The sequence below is a fragment of the Balaenoptera borealis genome (genome assembly GCF_965194805.1).
Source record: "Balaenoptera borealis genome assembly, chromosome: 11".
NCBI classification, from domain to species: Eukaryota; Metazoa; Chordata; class Mammalia; order Artiodactyla; family Balaenopteridae; genus Balaenoptera; species Balaenoptera borealis.
Window position 1 is genome coordinate 86,264,970 of NC_138868.1, and position 14,514 is coordinate 86,279,483.

At 37.9% G+C, this 14,514-nt stretch overlaps 1 protein-coding gene and 2 long non-coding RNA genes across 8 annotated transcripts in view; 1 reads left to right on the forward strand and 2 right to left on the reverse strand.

Moving 5' to 3' along the window:
* The window catches only part of LOC309606203, a 910,895-nt gene that overhangs the window by 764,190 nt on the left and 132,191 nt on the right, over nucleotides 1–14,514 (reverse strand). The window lies entirely within an intron of this gene.
* Nucleotides 1–14,514, reverse strand: part of ALKBH8 (alkB homolog 8, tRNA methyltransferase) — an 87,244-nt gene that overhangs the window by 53,916 nt on the left and 18,814 nt on the right. For all 6 annotated transcript variants that reach the window (XM_082342974.1, XM_082342973.1, XM_082342975.1 and 3 more), the window contains 3 exons: nucleotides 6,836–6,971; nucleotides 2,952–3,189; nucleotides 124–255 (listed from right to left, as the gene is read on the reverse strand). In XM_082342974.1, coding sequence (XP_082199100.1) covers nucleotides 124–255; nucleotides 2,952–3,189; nucleotides 6,836–6,964 — 499 coding nt within the window. In that variant the 5' untranslated portion in view covers nucleotides 6,965–6,971. The remainder of the gene's footprint in view (nucleotides 1–123; nucleotides 256–2,951; nucleotides 3,190–6,835; nucleotides 6,972–14,514) is intronic.
* The window catches only part of LOC309606206, a 404,244-nt gene that overhangs the window by 36,096 nt on the left and 353,634 nt on the right, over nucleotides 1–14,514 (forward strand). The gene's annotated exons all lie outside the window — the stretch shown is intronic.

The following is a 14,514-nucleotide window of genomic DNA, read 5'->3' on the forward strand; positions in this document are numbered from 1 at the left end:
ACTTACCTAACATTGTATCCAGGGTACTTTCAGTAATTTTGAGGAAATAGAGTTTTAATAAACCAAAGGAGGATAAGGCATTTTGCAGAAACTTTTAAACACCAGATTTAAAGTTTTACTTACAATTTTGATTGTCTGTATCTTCTGTCCAGTTAACACTTTCCAAAAGCATTTTCTCATCCTCAGAAGAAATAATTTCTTCTATTACCATGAGGCCTGGAGGCAAGGCTTGAAGCCCCAACTCTTTCCACTGTGCTGTGGGAAATGAAATTAAAATAGTCGAAATACAAAACTTAAAGTTCTCATAGACAAATAATTCTGTCCAATAGCCATTTATCAGTTCATAAAACCCCAAACCTCATTTTTAGAAATAAGAATGCTGAAAGGCACACAACATATTAAAAACAGAAAAATAAAGGCCAAGATAAAAATTATGGTACATTTTATCCACTGCAATTACCAATAGCAAATAGAACAGTATTTACTTAAATATTTTGTTTGAACACGATTAAGCCACTTTTTAAATCTCACTAAGAAAAAAGGTTTCTCATAATATCTACAGTATGCACCTCCATAAACAAACTAGATTCTAAATACTGAATACAAAAATTTAAATACTCATTTTTGCTCCTATGGTCAAGTAATAGAAAAGTGTAAAACAACAGTATGGTGGTTTCTTAAAAAACTAAATATAGAGTTGTCATATGACTCAGCAATCCCACTCCTGGACATACATCAGGACAAAACTATAATTCAAAAAGATACATGCACCCCAATGTTCATAGCAGCACTATTTACAATAGCCAAGACATGGAAGCAACATAAATGTCCACTGACAGATGAATGGATAAAGAAGATGTGGTAAATACACACATACACACACACACACACACACAATGGAATACTACTACTCAGCCATAAAAAAGAATGAAATAATGCCATTTGCAGCAACATGGAAGCACCTAGAGATTATAATACTAAGGGAAGTAAGTGAGAAAGAGAAAGACAAATACCATATGATATCACTTATATGTGGAATCCAAAATATGACACAAATGAAACAGACTCACAGACATAGAGAATGCACTTGTGGTTGGTTGCCAAGGGGGCTGGGCAGTGGGAGAGGGATGGTTTTGGGAGTTTGGGATTAGCAGATGCAAACTATTATATATAGAATGGATAAACAACAAGGTCCTACTATAGCACAGGGAACTATATTCAATATCCTGTAGTAAACTATTATGGAAAAGAATATGAGAAAGAATATATATGTGTGTATACATATGTATACACACATGTATATTCTTTCTCATATTCTTTTCCATATATATACACATACATATATATATATATAACTGAATCACTTTGCTGTACACCAGACACTAATACAACCTTGTAAATCAACTATACTTCAATAAAAAATGCATAAAAAAATACATCTGGACCTAATACAGGATTTCAAATAAAAAACACTCCAAAACTCATTTCATGCAATTTCTTACAGTGTTCAACATGCTGAATGGGGGAAAACCCAAGGACAATATTTTTTGATTAAGACTTATTCTTACAACATTGTAAAACAACTGTACCCCAATTTAAAAAAAAAAGACTTATTCCTAAAGCATACAATTTTCAAAAACTGATCACAAACACAAAATACGAAAATAATCTAGTTTTCAAAATCTGAAAGTTTAAGTCAGATTTAAAATTAAGTACATATAGGGATTTCCCCAGTAGCGCAGTGGTTAAGAATCCGCCTGCCAATGCAGGGGCCATGGGTTCAATCCCTGGTCCAGGAAGACCCCACATGCTGCAGAGCAACTAAGCCTGTGCGCCACAACTACTGAGCCTGTGCTCTAGAGCCCGCGAGCCACAACTACTAAGCCCACGGGCCACAACTACTGAAGCTGGCGCGCCTAAAACCCATGCTCCACAACAAGAGAAGCCACCACAGTGAGAAGCCCGTGCACCGCAACGAAGAGTAACCCCCACTCACTGCAACTAGAGAAAGCCCACGTGCAGCAACGAAGACACAATTGCAGCCAAAAATAAATAAAAATAAATTTTTAAAGAAATTTTTAAAATTAAGTACCTATAGACACTGAGAATTATAACTTCTAAAATATATCTTTAAAGGAGTTAAAGTTTCCTTTGAAACTTATTTTATAAAACATAAATTTGATCATATTCTACTCACCTACCCACTCCCAGCATATCTAAACAAAACTCTTTAATTGCCTAAATAGGTGGCAAATGAATATAATAGGAGGAGATTAGAAGTCTAAGTCAAAGTTCATCTCAATGTATCTCATTTCCATGGCTCAGTGGTGAAAAGATGTAATAATCCCTGCAGCAATTCTGTAAATCAGTCTGCAAAGCTTTTATTTAAATTAGTTAACTTAATTAATTTAAATAAAATTAAATTTAAAAACCAAACAATCGTGTTGGACAATACAGATATGAAATATGAACATATTTCCATCATCACAGAATGTTCTACTGGACATCGCCACTCTAAAGCTTTGGGGATCTTTGGTAGCTAAAGCTGCTCCTCCATAATCATGAACCTTGGCACGTAATCATTTGGATCACAATTAATTCCTAAGTGATTAATTGAAAGCTTCTGGGTAGACACTGCAAAATAAATTGGTGATCTAAATCCTCAACAATAAATTTTGAAAGACACAGTTAGATAGCAGGCTTCCAAAATAACATGCATACATAATAAATATATTGTTAGGTTGGTAAGCTATGTCTAAATAACCTCCCTTCAACTACTAGTCCCATGCCTGTACAAACTAGGCACTTAAAGAATGTTTGTTAAACAAAAAGGGGTTGCTTAACTGACGTTCAATTTTGTTTCACAATAACTGAAACTTCCACCTGAGGTATGAAAAGAAAACTCACACAAAAGCAAAAACCATTTTTAAAAAGATACCTGTATGATATACCTTTTTCCACAAAATTCAAGTACAGAATAATCTTTTGTCCTAAGTCATCCACTATTTCTTTTCCATTGAGAGTATCATAGGCTTTCTTGGATTCTTCTACAGTTTTGTATCTTACAAATGAGTAGGGCTTATTAGGTGGCATTAAGAGAGCATCCACCAATCCACACTTCTCTAACACCGGAAGAAGTTGGTTCCTACTCACTCGGTTACCCAAACCACCATTGGCAACAATCAGGCTCTTAAAAAAACAAAAAAAGAAAGTAACATGAGCAATTAATATCAACCTTTTATTAAGATATTGTAAATAATACTGATTTTTAATAGCCTTTTCAGTAAAATATTCATTTCTTAGTGACCATACATACAAATTAAAAGATAACTTTCACTGTTCATAAATTTAACAAAATGAAACAGAAAGAGGAGGCAGAGAGAAGAAACAAGGATTTACATAATACTTGCTTTTTTACTAGACACTGTGCTATATGTTTTTACTACTCAATCTTCATTAACATAATCTTCACAACAATCCTACAAAGTGGGTAATATAAGCCCCACTTCATACAGAAAGAAACTAAAAATCAGAAAAATGAGGTTAAGGTGGTGATTAGTTGGAGCTGGGTTTCAAATTTACTTCTGTCAGTTTCCAGAATCCATACTTTTTGATATAACCATTATACAATGTTTACTAAAAACTAAAGGTAAAGGTACTGGCTGGAAGAAAAAAACAATTACAAGTTCTATTGAACATAAAACAGGAAAAATTTCCTCTGTATGTGGGGTTATTCAGTCATTTTGCAATTAAATTTTTTTCCTTTGTAAATATCATGCTTACTTCCTGTCAGTTGCAATCCTGTTCAACTTTACTCAAGGAATTAGGTAGGGGAGGTCTCCTATTTTTATTCTGATGCTTATGGCCTAGTGCCATTATAGTCTCTGTACTTAAAAAACATTCTACACAGCATTAATATCTTTAAACTCTGTAGCATAACAAAAGTAAACAACTGATGGCCTATGCTCATCAGTTTCATCATTTATACCAGGTATTGGCAAAACTTTTCTGAAAAGGGCCAGATAGTAAATATTTTAAGCTTCACAGGTCATATAAGCCTCTGCCACATAGTCTTGTTTTATTCTTAAACAACCCTTAAAAATGTAAAACTCATTCTTAGCTCACAAGCCAGATTTGACCTAAAGACAGTAGTCTGCCAACACCTGATTTATATGAAGCCGGAGTGTAGAACATGTTTTAGCTTCACATGCATAAAATGGGAATATCTAGAACCCTGTTTTAAAAGAATGTAAAACAATTATTATAAAATTGGATAATAAGTAAAGCTCTGTTCTTTTATGGGGCAGCCAATACTTTATATGTATGTAAGTATACACACACACATTAATAAACACATTAATACAATACTATAAGATATGGTATAAAATTTAGTCTCAGATGGCTTGTCCTGGACCTCATTCAGTGAAGTTATAAATTAAAGTACCAGAATAGCTTGGTCATATGTAGCCATAATTACAAAAACATTTCCAATATTCCCAAATCTAAGGAACTGCAAAGGTTTTGTAAATGTCAAGGGTCCACTGTCCCATCTAGGAATTGGGGAAAACAGTGAGAGGTGACTTGAGGAATACTAAGGGTCCTCAAAAATGCTATCCAAGTGATTTGTGGGCAATGCTAAAGGTAAACCACACAAAAATGAGTGCAATGGTAGAGGGAAGGGAGGAACTTATTTATTATTACATGTGAGTTACATAATATAATGAAATGCTTAATTTAATAAATAGTTGTTCGGCCAAGCAATTTTTCCAGTAATAGGAAGAAGAGAATTCATACTTTAAGTTATCTTCAGTCCTGATAATCTGAGGTTAATGGCTCTAGAAAAATCTAACAATCACTATAAAGTTGTACAACGGCACCTATACTTATACAGTGAAAAAAGCATTTGTTCTCCCCTAGATAGATAATATATAATTGGAAGTCCATCTACAATTGTTTTCTCTTCCTTTAAAAATATTGAGGAGAAAAAAATAATCAAGTCCAAATAAAATGACACTTTGGAAGCCATGAAGGTGAGATTAAAGCTTCTAGAGATCTGAAGAAAAAAGTCAACCTCAACCAGAAACAAGTTTCAGAGGCAGCAAAGAAACTTAACCCATTTCTTTTCTCACCACTTGTCTTCACAACCCCTGTAAGGGGAAAAACAGCCAGTTATGCTTGAGAATTGATGAAAATAGGGTATGTCATAAATCTTCTGAATGCCTCACAGCTTCAGTGGGTCTTGGCAGGAAGTGTGTGCAGACATTAATTCTAATCTATTATCTACTCCATCCTTTTTTGAGGGATTTGGTTTAAATTCTCTGAAGTTATTGGGTTTGTTTTTTTTTTTTCATGTATATGTGCTTTTATTGAAGGTGTACTTCAGGAAAGGATAAGTCCTCCATGATGCTGGTTTTTTGGATGATACCTTACAACTGTTTCTTCAGTGATTAGCGCTTGATGAAGATTTCGCACCTGCAAAGCACACTGCTCGTCCGCCCCATCCAGGCACTCCTGCCCTCCATTGCAGAGCCAGGCCACAGGAATGCATCTCCCGCCACAGGCAGCTTGCCTCATCACGTTACACTGTATTTCATCGGTCACAGAGCCCCCGAGCCCCCAGCGTGGCCAGCATGGGTGGCAGGAGCAGAAGGAGCACCCGGCGTCTCATGGCCGCGAGGGAACAGTGCAGGAACCTGGGTGCGAGGCACGCTGTGCGTGGATGCCACGGGTGAGGGGGCCTGAAGTTATTAATATTTAAGAAAATCTAAGTTTGGGCCTTTTACCTGCTAATATTAAATCTCCCTGAATAGAGCACTCATTCCTAAACTATGATGCAGTACAGAAGACAGAAAAAGCATGATAGAAGAGTGCTGGTCTGAGAATCAAGAGGTCTAAATTTTAATCCCAGCTTCACCTCCTAAATTGTACGTCTTTGGTCCTCAGTTAGATGCTAGCTAAGCTGCCTTACTAGTGTTACCCTATATCTTTAGAACCAGAAAGAATATGATAAGAATGCTTTACATTCATGTGGTATTTTAATGACATATATGTGTTCTCTTTAGAATGTAACAATCCAATGGAATAAAAAGTATGTAATACTATGTCCTTACAAATGAAGAAAGCTGAGGTCAAAGGGTACTGCTCATGTACAAATACGTGGAGAAGCTAAGAGTTAAAATAAGTTCTTCTCATTCATAGACCAGGAAGAGTTTGTGTGTGTGTGTGTGTGGAGGGGGGTTGGGGGGTTGGAGGGGCATGTATACATACATACATATATATCATTTAATCATTGCCCATCAGAAAATAAAAAGGCTTTGTAAATAAGGTCTCATAAATAAGAAATGTTTCACAGCATATAATCAAATACTTTATAATAGAGATGAAGTTAGGAATAGAAGAAAGAAGACTGCATTAGGGTACAAAAGATCTAGCTTTAGGTTTCTATTCAACACCTTATATCAGTGGACATAACACAACCTTTCAGAACCTTAGTTTTCTCATCTACCTCATAAGGATTTCTAGGGAATTAAATATAATAATGAATATAAGTATGCTTTGTAAACTGTAAACAGTTGTATAGTGTTATTGTTATTAATACAGAATTACAACTTCCTCTAGTTCAACCAACACAGTCAGTGGAAATTCAAACTATACTAGGCTATGTCTCAAAATAGAAAGTTAGCAGGTCCTATCATACGTATATTAAACACAGATCGTAACACATGATGGAACAATTATAGCCTTCTTCTCTGAGCAATTATTAACAAATATTACTTAGAACACACTAACATGGCAATACATTTACATTCAAATGATAATAATAGTTTTAGGTCACCTGAGTAGCATAGGATACTGTCTCAATGCCTTCATGTCTCAGCAAAGTATGCCTGGCTTTAATCTGTTTCCTTAAGAACTTCTTCTCAGTTTTACTGAGTTTGTAATTACTTTGGTGGTTGCTGTCCATGGCAATACTTAAAAAAAAAAAAAAAAGTATAAAATGTCAACCTTAAAGAGTCCCAAGAAACAGTTATAATAACACTATTCATGTATTTTATAGTTTATAAATATTTCCATGTGATAATTTTTAAATGGTTACAATACTTGTCACCAGCCAAGAGAAGTGAGAACAAACAGATGCATGGACAATAAAGGAATATTTAAGAAGGTAACAAAGAAGCAAGAACATCTAATAGCATCTCTGGTAGGTTCTACAAAACATGTCAATGCTTTAGTGCTATTAAGTGAGCTATTTTCCCATATGCGATCCCTTTACTTATGAAGTCCTAGGTAAAATGTGCCACAAACAAATCTCACAACATAATGTTAGGAAAGGAAAAAAAGAAGAAACAAACAAACAAACAAACAGACAAAATTTACAGAAGAATATACAGTATGATTCCATTATATAAAGTTCAAAATCCAAAAGTAAGCCATATGTTGTTTAGAAATACATATATAGCATAATGCAAAGAAAAGCAAGGAAATGATAAACACAAAGTTCAGGAGAGAAGTTATTTCGGAGGGGAGGAGAGAACTGTGATATGAAAGGGACACATAGAGGCATCAAAAGTATTTAAGCTAGGTGGTGGTTTAGGTGTTTGTTTTATTATTTTTAAGCTATATGTTATATATTTTTATATCTATAATTTTTTAAATAACAGGTGTAAGAACCCCATAGAATTGTGTTTTCATTTTTTTTGAAATATGTCAATCAGCAAGTAGTTACTGAGTGCTATTCCAAAAAAGGTCTTTGCACTATCCAAATCAGCACCCTACATCATGCATTATTATAGAAGTCTATTTTATTTTGTTCACAGAATTTAACACAATTTGTGATGGTTAATTTGCTGGCTTAATTCCTCCATCAGGATGTAAACTCCAAGGAATGCCAGCACACAGTAGGTGCTCAACAAAAATTTGTTGAAGGGATAAACAAATGATAATGAGTGAATACACACATGCCTACTTATGGTCTCAGCACTCTACAGCATACAAATACAATACATAGTTTATGCTTTCAACCAGTTTATACATTAGTTGAGGAAAACAAACATTAAACAATGAAAGAATATGACGTGTCTTTAGATAATTAAGTGTTAATGGTCTTTAGATGTGATACAAATTAGAGACAAAAATGATAAGATCAACGTTAACTGGAAAAGTTTGGGAGAACTTCAAAACAAAAGGGGACTTGAGCTGAGTATCAAAGGACAAGAAATATAGAGTCATATGGAAGGGAGGGTATCCAGTGAGGCAATAAAGAACAGAAGCTAAAAACAGAAATAGATGCATCTGGCCAAGACAGTGAGTAGTAGACATAATTTTTTAGAGCAGAGAATGTTGGCTGATCCACCGATTCCACTCTTCACCCACTTGAAAGTCTGCAAAGTTAGCAAATGAAATAAGTTTAAGAAGTTAAATAAAATCATGTTCCAGGGACTTCCCTGGTGGCGCAGTGGCTAAGAATCTGCCTGCCAATGCAGGGAACACAGGTTTGAGCCCTGGTCCTGGAAGATCCCACATGCCGCAGAGCAACAAAGCCCGTACGCCACAACACTAGAGCCTACACTCTAGAGCCCACGAGCCACAACTACTGAGCCTACGTGCCACAACCACTGAAGCCTGCGCACCTAGAGCCCGTGCTCTGCAACAAGACAAGCCACTGCAATGAAAAGCCCACATGCCTCAACGAAGAGTAGCCCCCGCTCGCCACAACTAGAGAAAGCCCGCGCGCAGCAATGAAGACCCAACGCAGCCAAAAATAAATAAAATAAATTTATTTTTTTAAAAAATCATATTCCAAAACAGCTCTCAAACAGTCAAAACTCTGATTATTAATCTTTATGTATAGAGAAAAATGCTGAGACTATTGAAAGAACGGCCAGTAATCCAGTTTAGCTAATACATGGAGCACATGTGATAGGAGGTAAGGCCAGTAAAACAGTCTGGCTGGACAGCACAATAGGGAAATGAGAGGCAAAAGGACTTGCAATAACCCTGCTTAACAAGTAGAAATGCTGGCCTGATCTAGGGTGAAGGCTGTAAGAAGAAAGGAAATAGGAAGAGAAGGGGAGAGGGCAAAAGAAAAGTTCAAGAATAATCAATAGCCCTGATGACTACTCGGACATGAGGGAGAGAAGAATCAGAGATCAGTTACTAACAGGACAGAGCCTGAGTGACTGAGAGGCTAGTGATGTCATTCCAAAACTGGAAAGTCAGAAGAGGGTCAGGAAGAGCTGCTCAGTAAGGGAGGTGATGAGTCAGATTTAGGATATAATATGTTTGAAGTACTGTTAAGATACACAGTTGCAATGTCTGGCTGGCAGATGAAAAACATAAAGTGGCAAAACGAGAGAAATGAGATTAGAGAGAAAGCTTTAGGAGTCATCGTTACACAGGAAGGGGACAGCTGAATATATATTTTTAACATTGCACTAATTATTTGTTCTAATGTTTGTCCCCTTCCACTGGACGATGAGCTCTTTGATGACAAGAATTAAATCATATTTTTGTTTCCCCAGAGCCTCCTTCAGTTTTTTGAGGCAGTATAACATAGTGTTTAGGGGTCCAGGTTCTAGGTTCAAACCTCAGGTTTACAATTTACTAGCTATATGACCCTGTGCGAGTTACTTACTTATTTCTGTGCTTAGGTTTCTTCACCTATAAAATAGGAATAATAGTGCCTATTCTTGGCACATAACTCCATCCAAACCCTGCACTAAAAAACTTCACCAAACTCTAGCTTATAGCTGCATAAAGCCATACCCTAGGATGACCCCAGCTCCCCATTAAAATGGCTGCCTGAGAAAACTTAAAATGCTGCCTGGATATTTTACTATTTGTTCTAACATCTCCTAACAATAGGCCCCTGACCTCCCTTCTTTTTTAAAGCACTTATTAAAAACGGCTTACAGGACTTCCCTGGTGGCACAGTGGTTAAGAATCCTCCTGCCAATGCAGGGGACACGGGTTCGAGACCTGGTCCGGGAAGATCTCACATGCTGCAGAGAACTAAGCCCGTGCGCCACAACTACTGAGACTGCGCTCTAGAACCCGCGAGCCACAACTACTGAGGCCGCGTGCCACAACTACTGAGGCCTGCGCACCTAGAGCCCATGCTCCGCAACAAGAGAAGCCACCACAATGAGAAGCCCGCGCACCAAAACGAAGAGTAGCCCCCGTTTGCCGCAACTAGAAAGAAAGCCCGCATGCAGCAGTGAAGACCCAATTCAGCCAAAAAATAAATTAATTAAATAAAATTGCTTAAAAAACACAGCTTACAATTGTGAACATGTATCTCCTGCAACTCATACATGTCTCTCCCAAGGACCTGAGAACCATTCCTTTGAAATGTTTTTTATTTTGTTTTTTTTTTTTTGCAGCACCATGCGGCTTGCAAGATCTTAGTTCTCCCACCAGGGTCTGAACCTGAGCCCTCCGAGTGAAAGCACGGAGTCCTAACCACTGGACTGCCAGGGAATTCCCCCTTTGAAATGTAATCGTCAGGAAGGACAGGGCCTCTGTCTCTCAGTCTCTGTGACAGGATGGAATCCTAACTTTGATAATTGCCAGCTGGCCTAACTGCATTTACACTGACCCACCCTTTATAATTTTTTACTTCTCAGACTCTACTGAGTCTCCACACACACACCCTAATCACTTCCACACAATTGGAATGGAGTTTAGCTTTTTCTCCTACTGTCAATAATTACTAAATAAAGTCTGTTTTCACTGCTTTAACTAATGTCTGGCTGTGTTATTCTTTGACACTATCTCATAACTTTGTTAAAAGTATTAAATACGTCTACTACTAAATTACTGTTAATTTCCAGAAGAGCCAGATAAGACTTGTTTAAGAAGACCAAGAGGAGGATTAACCAAGATGGTGGAGTAGGAGGACGTGCTCTCACTCCCTCTTGCGAGAGCACCAGAATCACAACTGGCTGCTGGACAATCATTGACAGGAAGACCCTTGACTTCACCAAGGAGGATACCCCACGTCCAAGGACAGAGGAGAAGCCACAGTGAGACAGTAGGAGGGGCGCAATCAGAGTAAAATCAAATCCCATAACTGCTGGGTGGGTGACTCACAGACTGGCGAACACTTATACCACAGAAGTCCACCCACTGGAGTGAAGGTTCTGAGCCCCACGTCAGGCTTCCCAACCTGGGGGTCCGGCTATGGGAGGAGGAATTCCTAGAGAATCAGACTTTGAAGCCTAGTGGGAATTGATTGCAGGACTTTGACAGGACTGGGGGAAACAGAGACCCCACTCTTAGAGGGCACACACAAAGTAATGTGTGCATCGGGACCCAGGGGAAGGAGCAGTGACCCTGGGGGAGACTGAACCAGACCTACCTGCTGGTGTTGGGGGGGTCTCCTGCTGAGGCGGGTGGTGGCTCTGTTTCACCGTGGGGATAAGGACACTGGCAGCAGAGGTTCTGGGAAGTGCTCCTTGGCGTGAGCCCTCCCAGAGTCTGCCATTAATCCCACCAAAGAGCACGGGTAGGCTCCAGTGTTGGGTTGCCTCAGTCAAAACAACCAACAGGGAGGGAACCCAGTCCCACCCATCAACAGTCAAGTGGATTAAGGTTTTACTGAGCTCTGACTGCCACAGCAACAGGGAGGGAACCCAGCCCCACCCATCAACAGTCAAGTGGATTAAGGTTTTACTGAGCTCTGACCGCCACAGCAACAGTCAGCTCTACCCACCACCAGAGCCTCCCATCAAGCCTCTTAGATAGCCTCAACCACCAGAGGGCAGACAGCAGAAGCAAGAAAATCTACAATCCTGCAGCCTGTGGACCAAAAACCACAGTTACAGAAAGATAGAGAAGATGAAAAGGCAGAGGGCTATGTACCAGATGAAGGAACAAGAAAAAACCCCAGAAAAACAACTAAATGAAGTGGAGATAGGCAACCTTCCAGAAAAAGAATTCAGAATAATGATAGTGAAGATGATCCAGGACCTCGGAATAAGAATGGAGGCAAAGATTGAGAAGATGCAAGAAATGATTAACAAAGACCTAGAAGAATTAAAGAACAAACAAACAGAGATGACCAATACAATAACTGAAATGAAAACTACACTAGAAGGAATCAATAGCAGAATAACTGAGGCAGAAGAACGGATAAGTGACCTGAAAGACAGAATGGTGGAATTCACTGCTGCGGAACAGAATAAAGAAAAAAGAATGAAAAGAAACGAAGACAGCCTAAGAGACCTCTGGGACAACATTAAACGCAACAACATTCGCATTATAGGGGTCCCAGAAGGAGAAGAGAGAGAGAAAGGACCAGAGAAAATATTTGAAGAGATTATAGTCGAAAACTTCCCTAACATGGGAAAGGAAATAGCCACCCAAGTCCAGGAAGCACAGAGAGTCCCATACAGAATAAACCCAAGGAGAAACACGCCGAGACACATAGTAATCAAAGTGGCAAAAATTAAAGACAAAGAAAAATTATTGAAAGCAGCAAGGGAAAAACGACAAATAACATACAAGGGAACTCCCATAAGGTTAACAGCTGATTTCTCAGCAGAAACTCTGCAAGCCAGAAGGGAGTGGCATGATATACTTAAAGTGATGAAAGGGAAGAACCTACAACCAAGATTACTCTACCCAGCAAGGATCTCATTTAGATTTGATGGAGAAATCAAAAGCTTTACAGACAAGCAAAAGCTAAGAGAATTCAGCACCACCAAACCAGCTCTACAACAAATGCTAAAGGAACTTCTCTAAGTGGGAAACACAAGAGAAGAAAAGGACCTACAAAACCAAACCCAAAACAATTAAGAAAATGGTCATAGGAACATACGTATCGATAATTACCTTAAACGTGAATGGATTAAATGCCCCAACCAAAAGACACAGACTGGCTGAATGGATACAAAAACAAGACCCATATATATGCTGTCTACAAGAGACCCACTTTAGACCTAGGGACACATACAGACTGAAAGTGAGGGGATGGAAAAAGATATTCCATGCAAATGGAAATCAAAAGAAAGCTGGAGTAGCTATACTCATATCAGATAAAATAGACTTTAAAATAAAGAATGTTACAAGAGACAAGGAAGGACACTACATAATGATCCAGGGATCAACACAAGAAGATATAACAATTATAAATATATATGCACCCACCATAGGAGCACCTCAATACATAAGGCAACTGCTAACATCTATAAAAGAGGAAATCGACAGTAACACAGTAATAGTGGGGGACTTTAACACCTCACTTACACCAATGGACAGATCATCCAAAATGAAAATAAATAAGGAAACAGAAGCTTTAAATGACACAATAGACCAGATAGATTTAATTGATATATATAGGACATTCCATCCAAAAACAGCAGATTACACGTTCTTCTCAAGTGCGCACGGAACATTCTCCAGGATAGATCACATCTTGGGTCACAAATCAAGCCTCAGTAAATTTAAGAAAATTGAAATCATATCAAGCATCTTTTCTGACCACAACGCTATGAGATTAGAAATCAATTACAGGGAAAAAAACGTAAAAAACACAAACACACGGAGACTAAACAATACATTACTAAATAACCAAGAGATCACTGAAGAAATCAAAGAGGAAATCAAAAAATACCTAGAGACAAATGACAATGAAAACACGACAACCCAAAACCTATGGGATGCAGCAAAAGCAGTTCTAAGAGGGAAGTTTATAGCTATACAAGCCTACCTAAAGAAACAAGAAAAATCTCAAGTAAACAATCTAACCTTACACCTAAAGAAACTAGAGAAAGAAGAACAAACAAAACCCAAAGTTAGCAGAAGGAAAGAAATCATAAAGATCAGAGCAGAAATAAATGAAATAGAAACAAAGAAAACAATAGCAAAGATCAATAAAACTAAAAGTTGGTTCTTTGAGAAGATAAACAAAATTGATAAGCCATTAGCCAGACTCATCAAGAAAAAGAGGGAGAGGACTCAAATCAATAAAATCAGAAATGAAAAAGGAGAAGTTACAACAGACACCGCAGAAATACAAAGCATCCTAAGAGACTACTATAAGCAACTTTATGCCAATAAAATGGACAACCTGGAAGAAATGGACAAATTCTTAGAAAGGTATAACCTTCCAAGACTGAACCAGGAAGAAACAGAAAATATGAAGAGACCAATCACAAGGAATGAAATTGAAACTGTGATTAAAAATCTTCCAACAAACAAAAGTCCAGGACCAGATGGCTTCACAGGTGAATTCTATCAAACATTTAGAGAAGAGCTAACACCCATCCTTCTCAAACTCTTCCAAAAAATTGCAGAGGAAGGAACACTCCCAAACTCATTCTATGAGGCCACCATCACCCTGATACCAAAACCAGACAAAGACACTACAAAAAAAGAAAATTACAGACCAATATCACTGATGAATATAGATGCAAAAATCCTCAACAAAATACTAGCAAACAGAATCCAACAACACATTAAAAGGATCATACACCACGATCAAGTGGGATTTATCCCAGGGATGCAAGGATT